The following is a 15,368-nucleotide window of genomic DNA, read 5'->3' on the forward strand; positions in this document are numbered from 1 at the left end:
TTGCATGCAATTGACCTGGGTTCGATTCTTAGTACAGAGCCAGACATTAAATCCTAAGTCCTGCTGGATCTGATAAAAATATATAATAATAATATTAACAACAATAAAGCTCTATAAAGGTCTATACTGACTATTGCTTTTCAAAACTACATGTTGTAAACAAAATAGTAGAATACCTATGAAACTATTCTTAATCTTTAGTTGGGAGATGTTTTATTCTCACTCTGCTTAAAAGATATAATGGAAAAAAAGTTACTTACTCAAGTAATCTATAAATCATACTGTTTGTATTTGAGCCACACACCCAGTGATGTTCAGGGAAAAAAAGCAAAATTGTGCCTCGGGGTCACTGATCGAAGGGTTCGAAGGGTTCGGAGAACCTGGGATGGAACCAGAACTTCCTACATGCAAATCATGCCCTCAAGCCAGAAAGCTATCTCCAGCCCCATCTTTGAATTCTTATGTTATATTCTTATTGAATATAAGATTATATTATAGTCTTATTGGATATATTCTTATTGGACATCTTATTGGATAGCTTGGCTTATTGTATTGCTAGGTATTTTCTAGTCTTGATAAACAGATGTGTTTTGGAAATAGTTTTTCCAATCATTATGCTAGTGTTTGTCAAATTCACTCATCTAAAACTCCTTGGTTTATTATATACACTGAAGACAAGTTAAATTTCATCTTTTTCCCCTTTTTCCTTAGTATTCAGTGAAGAAATACTAAATTTCCCTACTTCTACTTCCACGTAGCTAAGAATCCCAAATCAGATAAATGAGTCTTAATTTTTCTTTTTTTCAACAAATTTAATACTTAAGATATTTCTATAAATTTTTGATGTTCACACAAGTAATTCTCTGTGGCCACAGAAATCTTGACATCTGACTTTATAAAACGTCAGAAGGTGAGGTCAATTCTTACAGACTATAATAATCAAGGGAAAAAAGAAAAAATTTACTTTATTCTGAATAATAAAAGTAGTTTTTTTCTCTTTGTTTTAATTAAATCAGAGTGGAAAACACAGTTACAAAGTTGTTCATGATTAGGTTTCAGTCATATAATGTTCCAGCACCCATACCTTAACCAGTGTAAATTTTCCACCACCAATGTCCCCAGTTTGAGAAATAGATGTAAATGTTCGATTACGCCCTTTAAAGTTTATTAAGCATTCTTAATATTACTTAAGCTATTTATACATTAGTCATTCCAGGGAAAACATAATTTTTTCTACTAAAAATATAGTTTATATTTTAATTTTAACAATATATATATATATATATTCCTTACAGTTGCTCTGGGCTGGTGCATTAGTATAGCAGGAAGAGCTTTTGCCTTGCACACGGCCCACTGGGTTGACCAGAGTTCAATTGTTCCGCCCCTCTCGGAGAGCCCAGCAAGCTACCTAGAGTATCTTGCCCGCACAGCAAAGCTTGGCAAGCTCCCCGTGATGTATTCAACATGCCAAACACAATAACAAGTCTCACGATGGAGACATTACTGGGCCTGCTCGAGCAAATTGATGAATAACAGGAAGACCGTGACAGTGACAGTTGCTCTTAAATAATAATGAAATATTATATAATGTTATATTACAATATTCAATTAACTATGAACCAAGTCCTGTGGAGCTGTCTTCAGGAAAGCATGTAACTGAAAGATAAGAATTCAGCGTACCTCTTCACTCTACCTCAGAGAACAGTCCTTAAGGACAAGTGTTGACTAGATAAGAGGTCCCAAGACATTACTTAGTGGACTTATAAGAGTCCAAGTTTTACCTCTTGACCATAGAGGCTTAGAAAAAATATTTGGCAACGCAAAACGCATAGATAAATTTCTCAATAGCATGTGGACCCCTATACACTCCTCCTCATTTAACTGCATTCTCCTGGGTTTTCTTGCTATTTTCTCAAGCATGTCTAGCATTACCTCTTCTTCAGGTTGTTGGTGTCCGCTACCTTGAAGGTATTCTCAAATAGCAGTCTTTTACTTTCTTCCTGTCTCTGCTTGAATGTCTCCCACATGAAACGGCTTTCCCTGACTTTTCCAAATAGTAAAATCCACCTCTCCTCTTTTTAGATCCCAAAGGAATGCCAACATAGACAATAAGAACAGAGGACTCCTGATTAAATTTTAACATCAGATAAATTACAGAATTACTTTCAGTATAAGTATGCCCATGCAACATTTGGAACATACTTATATATTTTAAAATTCATTATTTTATCAAAACTTCCAATTTACCTGCTGTCTTTTGTGTTATCTAGAAAGACTACTCATATGTTCATCTCACTGATCTCATATATCATGGAAATGTTCAACAAAGAACAGTGAAGATGGGAAAAGAGATACAAGAATCAACAGGATGTGGCCATTGGTTGTGTGGAGAGAAGGAGGGAGAGTTGGCTTACTTAGCTGGGTAAAGTTTAGTTTACTGAAATGAATCCCACTAGAGGAAGAAAAGGAGATCTGGCAAGGAGTAAATTCATCTGTGGTGAAAGAGATGGAAGGGTCAGAAACATTAAATTCGTGGTGCCATTAAGAAATTCAAATAACAAAGTTGTTAAATAAGCAGTTATAAATGAATATATTTCTATGGGACTGGAGCAACAGCACAGTGGGTAGGGCATTTGCCTTGCACGTGGCCGACCCAGGTTCAATTCCCAGCATCCCATATGGTCCCCCAAGCACCACCAGGAGTGACTCCTGAGTGGAGAACCAGGAGTATCCCCTGAGCATCAGCTGGGTGTGACCAAAACGCAATATATATATATATATATATATATATATATATATATATATTTCTAACAGAAAGGACTCAAAAGAGGGATTAAGGAAATGAAAGAAACTGGAGTAATTGGTATATAAAGCCTATCTAGGGGCTGGAGCGATAGCACAGCGGGTAGAGCGTTTGCCTTGCACGCAGCTAACACGGCCAACCCAGGTTCGATTCCCAGCATCCCATATGGTCCCCCTAGCACCGCCAGGAGTAATTCCTGAGTGCATGAGCCAGGAGTAACCTCTGTGCATTGCCGGATGTGACCCAAAAAGCAAAAAAAAAAAAAAGCCTATCTAGATCCATGGGGATGGATGAGATTATACAAGGAATGAAATAAGAAGAGAAAGAAGGCTAGCTCTACTTCAAGAGAAACTGCACAACTTCTCTTTTCTTGCACACTTTCCTGCTTTCCCCCCTCTATCTATTCATAGCCTCAGTAGTGTACATAATATATTATGGGATTATTATTACCTGCAAGATCAGTAAGAATTTATGTAGTTTTGTAGTTCTATTTACCACTATGTTTTTCCACCACACTAAGGAGAATAGCTTTATCTTTAGTGACAAGACTGACCATGTGGCATTTGCCTCTAGATTAGAAATGAAGAAGATGAAGAAAGGCAGTTCCTCATACATAGGAAACTTCTATTTTTCTTTCATAAAAGGAGAGGGGCCTTAATGGGATTTCACATTTTTGAAGGCTAAAACAGGCTTTCCATAAGGACACAATGAGAATAAAAATATTTTATTTTCTTACTACCACATTTTACTTCAAAGCCTGAGTACACAGGTTTTCTGGCAGTTTTTGAAATTGAATTAAATACATTTTTGCATAAAAATGAGGTGCAGGGTCAGAGAGATAGTACAGAGAGATAATAAAGCATTTTTCCTGTATATGACTAACTCTGGTTAAATCCCCAGCATCTCATATAATCCTCTGAATATCGGCCAGGGGTAATTTCTGATTATAGAGCCAGGAGTAACTAACCTTGAGCATTGCCAGGTGTGGGTAAAAAAACTAAAGAAGTACAACCATTATGTGAAGTTCCTTTTTATTTTCAATTTTACTGTAGTTTTAGGTAACATACTTGCCTAATGCTAATATAATGGTTTTGATGTACAGTTACCATCATACCTTCGCCTCCACTAAAGTGTGCACCACTGAGCTTGCATTATTTGTGCCATATTACTTAAAAACCTGATAATTCAGAGTGCTACGATAATTCAATGTGCTGTGATTATGTGGTGCCGGCAATTATTAGGTGAAATGTGGTAGTTTCCTTGTGATCCTCTCATCCCTAAGTACCCTGACTTTACCCCTCTCTCCTTCCTAGTTTGACAATTCCTTTCAATGAGCATGAAATTTAGAATAGATATTCTAAACGGGGAGAAAAACATTGGTAAGCAAAAAAGAGGTAAAGAACTGTCAGCTAAAATATAATAAAAATATGTAAAGGTAACCAAATAAGAAAAACGGTGGAACCACAGCTATTTTAACTAAAAAAGGTGACAAAAGTCACAGACCTTCCAGTGCTTATTTTAATGCCAAAACTGTCCCTTCACAGCTATAATGGTTTTAGGAGCTACAATTACTTAATGATGGTGAGGCTTTCACCCACTTAAAATAATTAGGAGTTACAGGACCTGAGGACAGGCTAGATGGTAGAGTGTTTGCCCTGCAGACATCAGGCCCTGACCTGAGTTTGATCTCGGAACTGCCCCACCTTAAAGAGTGTGATTTCCTGTCACACAAACATGACATCATCACCACCACCACAAAATAAGTAAAAATTTAGAAGCTACACAGTGCATGTGTCAGTAGTAGGATTCTTACATGGAACCATTATAAACATGAAGAATTATTTAAAATACTAGATATTTCATAGCATACTTCTAATCTGAGTTTAACAATGTGGTTTGTGTGTCAATGAGTAAAAGCTAAATATCAGAATATTGGATTTTCCTTGTAAAAGTAGAAAAATCATTTTTAAAAGTTTATTAATATTGTCTGGGGCCTACTATTATGCAGTTTTACTGTAAATAAGAGAAAAAAACATTAAACTACTCTTTATTTAGTCTATATTTTTTATAGCTTTTGCTTTACTTTTATTTTATTTTTCCTATTGACTTAATTGCCTTTTATTTTCTCTACTGATAATTCGTACTACAGCCTTAGAACAAATTAGGACAAGTAGAGGAAATGCACAACCTCTAAAAATTTGATAAACTTCAATCATAGAGGAAAAATGTAAGCAAAGTAATGAATTAATTAAAGCAAAATTAATTCAAGTAAAATTATATATGTATATATATATAAAAAAATTTTTGCCCCACTTACTTCTGACAACTAAGTTGAAACTGCCACATTCAAAATTTATATGCTACATGAACTTATGCAATTATATGAACTGCCTCATAATCATGGACTAGCCTTATAATCTCAATATAATAGCATAACTGATGAAATAATTAAAATAATTCAATTCTTCATAGCTTCACCATTTTAAAAACAACCCAGTGAATCTCTCCATACTACTTTTAAATTCTGTCCCAACTGGGACACAATTCTTAGTAATTCCTAAACATACCATAATACTAATATAAAGCAATTAATGATTGCATTTATTCTTCGTATATTTAGGTTTAACAGCAGACTGTTGACAAGTCACAGACTCCAGGGTTGAAACCCTAGCCTCAGCCTCAGATTTGTTATATTTTATTTTTAGACGTAGTCACTTCCCTCCGGTAAATGGTTAGTGACCACACGCGCAGGTCTGCACATGAGGAAACTAAAACGGGAATGATGTGCTGTGAATCAGATACACAAGACACAAGAAGAGCTCCTGTCAGGCCACGCTCGGCGTCTCATATTCTTCAGTAATATTTATGACAGTGCTATGCTGACATTTTCAATTAATGGGAATGATTCTTGAAGTTCAGCCATTTCCATGGCACATTCCATAGGTGCTGCTTCACCAGCACCTTCTACCACATGGCATGATACAAACCCATTCAATGAACGAAGCTCATGCTTCATTTACATGAACCTTGTCCAAGTTCTGAATGAGTTTGAATTCACACTCCCAGGAAAAAAATCTTTCATAAAGTTTAATATGGAAAATAAATTCCACCAGGATATACACATCTCAATAGTTCTGCATGCAATATAATGGAATTGAGACACTAAAACTACAAAGGCAGAAAACTGGAAGTGGGTGGGCAACCTAAGACAAGGACGGTTCAGAGATGCAAGGTAACAATTAAGTTCCAAGATATGCTGTACATTGTGCCCTTAATTTTTTTTTTTTTTTGCTTTTTGGGTCACACCCGGCAGTGCTCAGGGGTTACTCCTGGCTCATGCACTCAGGAATTGCTCCTGGCGGTGCTTGGGGGACCATATGGGATGCTGGGAATCAAACCCTGGTCCGCTGCGTGCAAGGCAAACGCCCTACCCGCTGTGCCATCGCTCCAGCGCCTGTGCCCTTAATTTTTAACAATACTTTATTATAGACTTAAATCTTCCTTAATAGTGGGTCTTTTGTTAAATATTCTTACCACAAAAAAAAGTTACTAAGTCAAAAACTGAAATAATAAAATATGAAAGAAACTTGATACTGTGAGTAGCAATATAAAAAGTGAAGGGAGGGTCTGAAGAGACAGGAGTATGATTGCCTGTAGAGTACCCCCCTCGTAAGCATCACTTGGAAGTCCAAATATTTATTGTTTTGTTTTGCTTTGTTTTGGAGTCATGTCCAGCAGTGTGTACTCAGGGGCTACTCCTGGCTTTGCACTCAGGTATCAATCCTGGAGAGCACAGTGGACCAGAACATACAGGGGGACCAGAACATACAGGGGTACCAAGGGTCAAATCCAGGTCAGCTGCATGCAAGGTGAGCATTCTCCTGGCTGTGCTATCACCTCAGCCCCCATATTTTAAAAATAAAAAATAATTCTCTAAAAGCATAAAAAAAGGTGAAGGATGAAATATGAAGGGGAAAAATGTTTTAAAATGCTTGTAAGTTTTCTGAAAGGTAAGTATTTCTCCAAGTTTTTTTTTTTCAGATATCTTGCATTAGATTTCTTCAGGAAGCTTGTTAAAGGAAAATAATTGGGAAAGGGGTTCACATCTAGCAGTGCTCAGATGCCACTTTCTGACTCTGTGCTCAAGAAGTACACTTGGTCAGAGGTTGCATGTGTAGATGGGATTTAGACAGGTTCGCAAATGCGTTGCAAGGCAAGATCTAACTAAACCTGATTGGACTGGAGAGAAATCTCATCCTGTTTCAACTCCATAATGAAACTCAGCAAGTGGGACACAGGATCACTGCTTCAGGTGACCCTAGCTCGTACTGTATTTGAAAAAACCTTTATGTAAGTTCTCCAAACCATTGTTATTCTCAAGAACACTTATAACACACTAGTATGCTCTTAAAAACTGTGTCCTACTGATTCATTTTCCTTTCTAACCAAAAAAGTTCTATTTCTTCCGACCAAGTTCCAAATTATACTACTTTCTATGTTTCTTAAAAGGGAGAGAAATAGAAAAATAAATTCCCCCTAACTCGTGTACTTTTATTGCCATGAGTCACTTTTGATTCATTTCTTCATTAAAAAAAAGCTTCCCTCAAAAAAGTATAACACAACTAGATTTCACTTATACAGTGGGATTATATTCAATTTTTTATATGGACTACTTTAAAAAATATACATCTTGAACAATTACTATCCAATAATAAAAATATGCCTAATGGTTAAAGACTCATGTTTAATAGCTCTATAAAAATTTTTTTAATTTTATGTTTCAAGTTTAAAAATCTCATAGTGTATTTAAACCTTTTACAAAAGAATTATTAAAAATATAATCTAAAGCATAGCAAAATAAGACTCACTCTCTAAATACATAACCATATATGATTTTGCATAGAAGAGTTGATTTTTCTCTTAGCAAATAGCTTCTTTAGCATAACTCCTTGAATGGCACAGTGTGAAGTGTATCTAGGTCAGTAACTTGTGAGTAATTAATATTCAAGAAAAGTCTTTCAAGTCATCTATGATTATTTTTTTAAATCAGAGGTGCTCGTAACTTTTCTAAATTACCATCTAGTGCTTTGGAAATATTTATGAGAAGATTAAATTTAATCGTTACAATAAATATTTTGTATTTATCTATTTTGCTGGAGTGATAGCACAGTGGGTAAGGTGTTTGCCTTGCACGCAACCAATCCGGGTTCGATTCCTCTGCCCCTCTCGGAGATCCTGGAAGCTACGGAGAGTATCTCACCCACAGGTATTGGACATGCCTAAAACATTAACAAAACTTGAGACTTGTTACTGGTGCCCGCTCAAGCAAATCGATGAACAACAGGAGGGCAGTGCAGTGTGCTACAGTGCTATTTTGCTTTTAGAAATGCATTGATGACTTTTAAACTATCTTGTGCCTCGTTTGTGACAGTATAAATATACTTTCATAAAATTAAACCTTATTTCTTTCTATATCTCCTTTTCTCACTTTTTCCTAATTTAGACAAGCTATAAGTAAGTAAAGTAAAGTAAAGGCCCTCCCGTTGATCATCGATTTGCTTGAGCGGGCCCAGTAACGTCTCCATTGGAGACTTTGTTGTTACTGTGTTTGGCATATCGAATACGTCACGGGGAGCTTGCCAGGCTCTGCCGTGCGGGCGAGATACTCTCTCGGTAGCTTGCCAGGCTCTCAAGAGGGGCGGAGGAATCGAACTCGGGTCGGCCATGTTGGCTGCGTGCAAGGCAAACGCCCTACCGCTGTGCTATCACTCCAGCCCTTAGACAAGCTATGTCCCTGAAAATTCTAACTAGTGGTGTGTTCCCACACTAATAATTTGAATAGCATTACTAAAAAAGAAAGGAAGAAATATGCAACGTGATTTATACAGAGAGATATGCACATATATTTGTATTTGCAAATATCAGTGAGACAAACAAATGACCCTTTGTACTAATACATTAAGCATGTGAAAAAATGAGGTAAATTACACGTGAAAGGGACAATTATTACTTCCTTTGCATTAATAGATTCAATCTATAGCCTCTTCAACCATAACATTTATTTTAATGAGTTTTATAATATATTTTAAAGACTAAATAAATAACATTTAGCAAGCCAGACAAAAAAGGGGTTTGGATACCTGGTTTGTCTCTGGCAGTCACGGAAGTGGAAGCAGGAAGCGGTAGCATCACTACCCAAAGCCAAAGTTTCCAGGAGCCAGTGAGTCTCATTGTGCCTCGAAACCATGTGAATAAATTAACATAGATCTGCAATAAGACAGAATATTCCAACTTATCTCATTGTATACAGTTCTTTTCATCATCTACACAAAAACTAAACAGTGTATTTTACTATGATATAATTACAAATAGATTAGATATGATTGTATATATGATTATATACCAATATTATGTGTATGTTAGTTTTGAGCAATAGCACAGAGGTTAGGGTGTTTGCCTTGCACGAGGCCGACTCAGGTTTGATTCTTCCATCCCTCTCGGAGAGCCCGGCAAGCTACCAAGAGTATCCCGCCTGCACAAGCAGAGCCTGGCATATTCGTGGCGTATTCAATATGCCAGAAACAGTAACAAGAAATCTCACAATGAAGACGTTACTGGTGCCCACACAAGCAAATCAATGAACAATGGGAGGACAGTGCTACAGTGCTATGTTAGTTTTGAAAACATGTTCTTTATGTATAACCTCATGCAGCATTTTTTTCAATGCTTAAAGTCACATCTTTCATACTAATTAACATGTTTTAAAATATTTTGTGAACACATAACATAAAATATGCCATTTTAGCCATTTTAAGCCAGTTTGGTAGTATTAAATGCATTTACAGTTTTGCCCATTCACCACTATCCATACTTTTTCCTCTTGAAATATGTATTTATTCTTCTGTGACCTTAATTCACTTAGTAAAATGTCTTCAAGTTTCATCCATATGTTAGAACTCCCTTTTAAGGTGCATAAAATACAATTTGTTCAGTTGGAGCAATAGTACAGTGGGTAGGGTACCTGTTTGCATTTAGCCAACCTGGGTTCAATCCCCGGCACCCAAAATCCTTCAAGGAGTGATCCAGGAGTAAAACATCATGAGCACCACAATGTGAGACAAAAAGAACAAAGAAAACATGCGATCTGTTTATTCATTTAACACCTGCTTAAAATCTACTTGCTCTCACATTTTGGCTATCTTGTTATGGTAAGTGCTGCCATGACCTTGAATGTACAAATATCCATTAATTCCATCTATGCTGTTTTTCTAAATAGTCGTTTTAAAAGACCTGAGGTGATATTTCATTGTGACTTTGATTTGCATTTTCCTAATGATTGGGATTATTGAACATCTTTTCAAGTGCTTATTAGCCATGAGTTTCATTTTGTTGAGGAATCCTATATTGTTCAAATCCTTTCCCAGCTTTTTAAATTTGGTTGTTTGCTTTATTGGTGGTCAGATGGGAAAAGTTCTTCATATACCCTGTAGATTAACTGCTTTCCAGATAGAAGATTAGAAAATAAATTTCCACATTGTTGATTTCAATTTGTCATATCTTTTGCTCTATAGTTTTTGATCTTTAAACAGACTGATCTGGGGGCTGGAGCGACAGCACAGCAGGTAGGGCGTTTGCCTTGCATGCGGCCAACCTGGGTTCGATTCCCAGCATTCCATATGGTCCCCTGAGCACCGCCAAGAGTAACTTCTGAGTGCAGAGCCAGGAGTAACCCCTGTGCATCGCCGGGTGTGACCCCCCCAAAAAATCGAAATTAAACAGACTGATCTGTCATTTCTTTTGTTTCTGTGCTTTTATTGTTATATATCATAATTTAAATTTAATTTATAGTTTTATTATTCTCTCATCTAAATATTAGTTTTATAGATATAAGATTTTTATAAAATTTACTGTGCTGCTACTTAATGTTATTACTAAGTGCATGAAGTCTGATCCTTTCTTCTATAAAAAAAAAAGATTCATTGCAATGTGTACTCCACCTGAGCCTTTCAAATGTATAATATAGATTTTTTTTTTTTGCTTTTTGGGTCACACCCGGTGATGCAGAGGGGTTACTACTGGCTCTGCACTCAGGAATTACTCCTGGCAGTGCTTGGGGGATCATATGTGATGCTGGGAATAGAACCCAGGTCGGCCGCGTGTGAGGCAAATGTCCAGCCCACTGTACTATCACTCTAGCCCCATAATATCGATTTTTTAAAAAAATTTTATTTAGACACCATAATTTGCAAAACACTGTCCTCCCATTGTTCATAAATTTGCTAGAGTATGCCCAGTAACGTCTCCATTTTGAGACTTGTTGTTACTATGTTTGGCATATTGAATATGTCACAGGTAGCTTGCCAGGCTTTGCCCAGTGGGCGAGATACTCTCAGTAGGTTGGTGGGCTCTCCAAGAGGGGCGTAGGAATCGAACCCGGCTCGGCCAAGCTGGCTGAGTGTAAGGCAAATGCCTTACTGCTGTGCTATCGCTCCAGCACATAATTTACAAAGCTGTTAGTAATGGAGTTTCAGATAACAATGCTCCAACTTTAACTACACCATCAAAGTTATGTCTGTCAACCAATGACCTACTATCCCCTCAAACCACCATCCTTTATCCTTAGAAAATTCTTTTTCCCCCATTGATTATAGTTCAGGTAACATGTTTACAACAGTATTAGTTATACCTCTAAAGTATCCAAGGCTCCTGATCCTATAGTATCACCAATTTGATTTCTCTTTCTAATCCCAAATCCAGAGCACTATATATTTAACACTAATGTGTTCTCTTCCATAACTCTTTAAGAATACTCTATGATTATTTTAACAAAAGTTTTAATAAGTAAAATACCAATAATGGAGAACTTACATTACTTAAACTCGTTTTTCTAGTGAAATAACATAAAAATAAATTTCATCTGAAAATACAGTTGCTCTTCAATATATTTGACAGTTGCAGTATCACTAGAATTTCAACTGTAAGAGTTCTAAATGTGAAAATATTTGTTTTCCATCAATTTTTGCTCAAGTCAAATACAAAAGAATCCATTGCACCAAAATACCTAATAATGTCTATAGATACTCTTTAGAAAAAAATTAATCTAACCATTTTTGCTATTATGTGTGTGTCAAATACCCTAAGATCAGCATTTTCAAATTAATTCAAGATTTTAGATATTTCTGGATGAATAGCCAGAAGCAGAAATTGCAATATTAACACCATATGTGTGGTTCTAAATATCAAACAGCTGGTTTTATGCCTTATTTCTTTTGAAGTCTCTCATCTGGATATAGTCCTAATCCTCAGATGACTTTACAAACTCATCCTAGCTGTTATTTCAAGTAAGTTAATAAATGTTAAAGCAATTAATTAATTTCTATAAATGAGCTCAAAAATTACCAGAAAGAATGCATTTTCATCCTTGATTGCACTTTTAACCAGAGTAATTTTTACTAGTTGATAAATTAGTAGTAAGATAGTTAGAACTATGACTTCATATCTGAATTCTGCCATTTATGAAGACATTATATAATTTAGTGTGTTCATCTATTCATCTGAAAACTAGGAATACAATTAAAAAATCAATTGTTTAATCCATAGAATGTCCATAATAAAAGACCTTGGATTTAGTTTTCAAGTAAAGCACTTATGATAATTGTTTGTTTCATTTATTTCTAGGTGATAATTAGTAAAGTTTTATTATTATATTTATCTCCCCCTCCTGAGATTGATAATGATATTGACCATGAAATAAGTGACAAAGCATCCTAGAAATTTAAATTCACTGGAACTTTGGTCTTTATTACAACAACAAAGAACCACAAAGTTATACAATCATTGCAAATGAATTAAATTTTTAAGGTCTCCTATTTCCTTAAACCCCATAGAGAATAGCATTTAGCTTTAAACTTTTCGATTCAAAGTACTTAAAGAGTAAGATAGGATGGTTCATTGATCAAATGTTTCAATTATTGAGTAAATTATCCTCCCATTAGTCCACTGACATGTGTCTCACCCAGTTCAGCAAGAACTTGAAAGAATCTTTCTCTCCACCATTTGAATTCAAGTGACATTTCCAATCACTGAAATGATTGAGCACTTCCTCTTTTCTGAAACTGTCATTCTCTTTGTTCTCTCTCCTCTCATAGTCTCTGGAATTTCCTTCTAATTTGCCTCACCAGATCTTTTTTCTACCCAATTTTTTAATATTAGAATCAGTGTGCCCTCCTCAACTGTCTTCTTAGAATGTCTCCGTAGGTAATCTTATTATTCTCTTCGCTTTAAATACTATCAGATGATGAACCTAAAATTTACACTGGGCCAGAGAGAAAGTTCCAACAGGCTAGAGTACACGATCTGCCCACAAAAAGACCCCGTTTAGAGCCTTTTACTGATGGTTCCCCATGTACTGAGCCAGGAATAGCCTCTGAGAACTTTCAGGTGTAGCACCAAAAAAAAATAAATAACATTCATATCTCCAACCCAATCATCCCCTCTGAACACTATATTATTTTTGCAGTTGCATAACCAGTACTGCTTTTTAGATGTCACATATATTTTTATATTATGTCTTTTTTCCTTGCCTTTCCTTTGTAGTTGTGGTTTTAATGAGCAAGGGTCACACTCACTTGGCATCCATACCTATTGGAGGTTTTATATTTGGTTGTGAGTCTCCCACACTTTAATTGAGGTAATTTTATATACTTAGTTGTGGTGCACTGGGAATACACAGTTTGTTTAAAACACAAGGGATCTCACTCAGCGAGTGAAATTCAATTGTGGTCTTTTGTCTATAAAGCAGGTACCTTATATTGAGCTATCTCCAGGATATTATCTACTGCTATATCGAAATCAAACACTTTCGGTCATATCGTATTCTTTTCATACTCATTATACTAAATAATTAGCACCTTTAAAATGTTCATGCTAGAAACCCATCAAATTCTTTTGTCTTCCTCCTCACCATTTTCCACAACTAAACCATCCAGTCATATCACTGTCACCCCAAAATTTGTTCTATCCCATGTTTTCCATTCCTCTGCTACCGTGCTACATCAGCTTTCCTTGACTAGACCCAAAATCTTATCCACTAACTTCCCCAGTTCATTTACTATCTCCTGTCCAAATTTATTGTCTACATTGTAGTAGGCAGATTTTCTTTCAAACTAAACTTGAGGTCTGGAGATTGGCTCAGAGGCTAAAAGCACCTGCCTTGTAAACAACATAACTTGAGTCTGATCCTTAGATTCACTAAATTTACTAAATGCTACCCTGAAAGTTCTTTTTTTACAACTAAATTTTTTTATTGAGACACTGTGATTTACAAAGTTATTCAAAATTGAGTTTTATGAGTACAATTTTTTTTACACATAGTTTTATTCGATAGTCTAAACCGTGCTTCAAAGAGCCCATGTAAATGTTCTCCCACCAGTTTTGAGGTACTGTTAACAAAATGAGTATTTATCATTTAAGATGCCCAATTTGACATTTTGACATATATGTGTACACTGTGAAAACAGTCACTACCATCAAGTTAATGACCATTGCCTTGACAGTTCTAGTCTCTGGAATCTTCTACACCATGGAACAGAGCATGCACTCTTCAGCACATAGCCAGATATGTGAGAATATCACAGCTACAGTATGCAACTCTGGATAGCACCACCGATTAAAAAAGATGTGCAGCAGGAGTACAACCCCTGGTGACAACCAGGGTACCACTACTGATATACACTTCAACCAGAGTGTATATGAGCAACACAACTAAATGGGAAAGACTGGTGAGCACCTGTGTAAATACTGCAACCAAAGTATATGAACTCCAGTGAAGAACAATGGCTGAATGTGTGAGCACTACAATCAAACAAGTGCAGTCTCAGGACATCACCAAAACAATGACCAAACTACACGCAAAAACAACAAAGGGAAGTGAAGGGGAAAAATGACTTAAAATAAATTAAAGTTGGAGAAGATCACTTCCCTTTTTCACCTCTGAATCATTTCCCATTGTACTTCAAATATAGTATAGAAGATTTTATATGAATGTTCCATTTCTAGATGGCGGAGGGACTTCTCACAGACTTGAGGCAATTCACAATTAAAGAAGAACTAAACATCAGAAAATAGAGCTTCCACAACAGAATACAAAGGACAGCATGGAGACAAGTAGGAGGGACAGTGACAGGAAGTAACAGCAACACCAGACACCAACACCAACACCACCATCCTCGTCACCACCCACTGTGCCAGGGTGTGGAGACTTATGTTCATGATGGATTCTAAAGTAGTGGGATTTTTCTTGGGGAGAAAGAGGAAGGGCTGAAACCTTCATTAATCACACCAACTTCTTATTTGGATCAACAAAGGTGGGTCCTTGTAGCTCTAGCACTACAGACTAGTAGGAAGTAAATCCAAGGGAATTAAAGAACTATAAAAAGGAGAAAACCCACCTTTAAAGGCCAATAAGAAGACTCACTCACTCTGGAACCTTAGAAACTAATGCAGGTACAAATAGCACCTCGATCACAGGCATATGGACCATTATACACCTATAGCATCTGGGAGA

General features: G+C 36.3%; 1 protein-coding gene across 1 annotated transcript in view; it reads right to left on the reverse strand.

The window, feature by feature from the left end:
• Positions 1-15,368, reverse strand: part of COL19A1 (collagen type XIX alpha 1 chain) — a 381,848-nt gene that overhangs the window by 353,380 nt on the left and 13,100 nt on the right. The window contains exon 2 of the mRNA XM_056109815.1: positions 8,944-9,070. Within this exon, the coding sequence (XP_055965790.1) occupies positions 8,944-9,034 (91 nt within the window). The 5' untranslated portion in view covers positions 9,035-9,070. The remainder of the gene's footprint in view (positions 1-8,943; positions 9,071-15,368) is intronic.

The sequence above is a fragment of the Sorex fumeus genome, unplaced genomic scaffold (genome assembly GCF_029834395.1).
Source record: "Sorex fumeus unplaced genomic scaffold, SorFum_2.1 ptg000008l, whole genome shotgun sequence".
Classification (NCBI taxonomy): Eukaryota; Metazoa; Chordata; class Mammalia; order Eulipotyphla; family Soricidae; genus Sorex; species Sorex fumeus.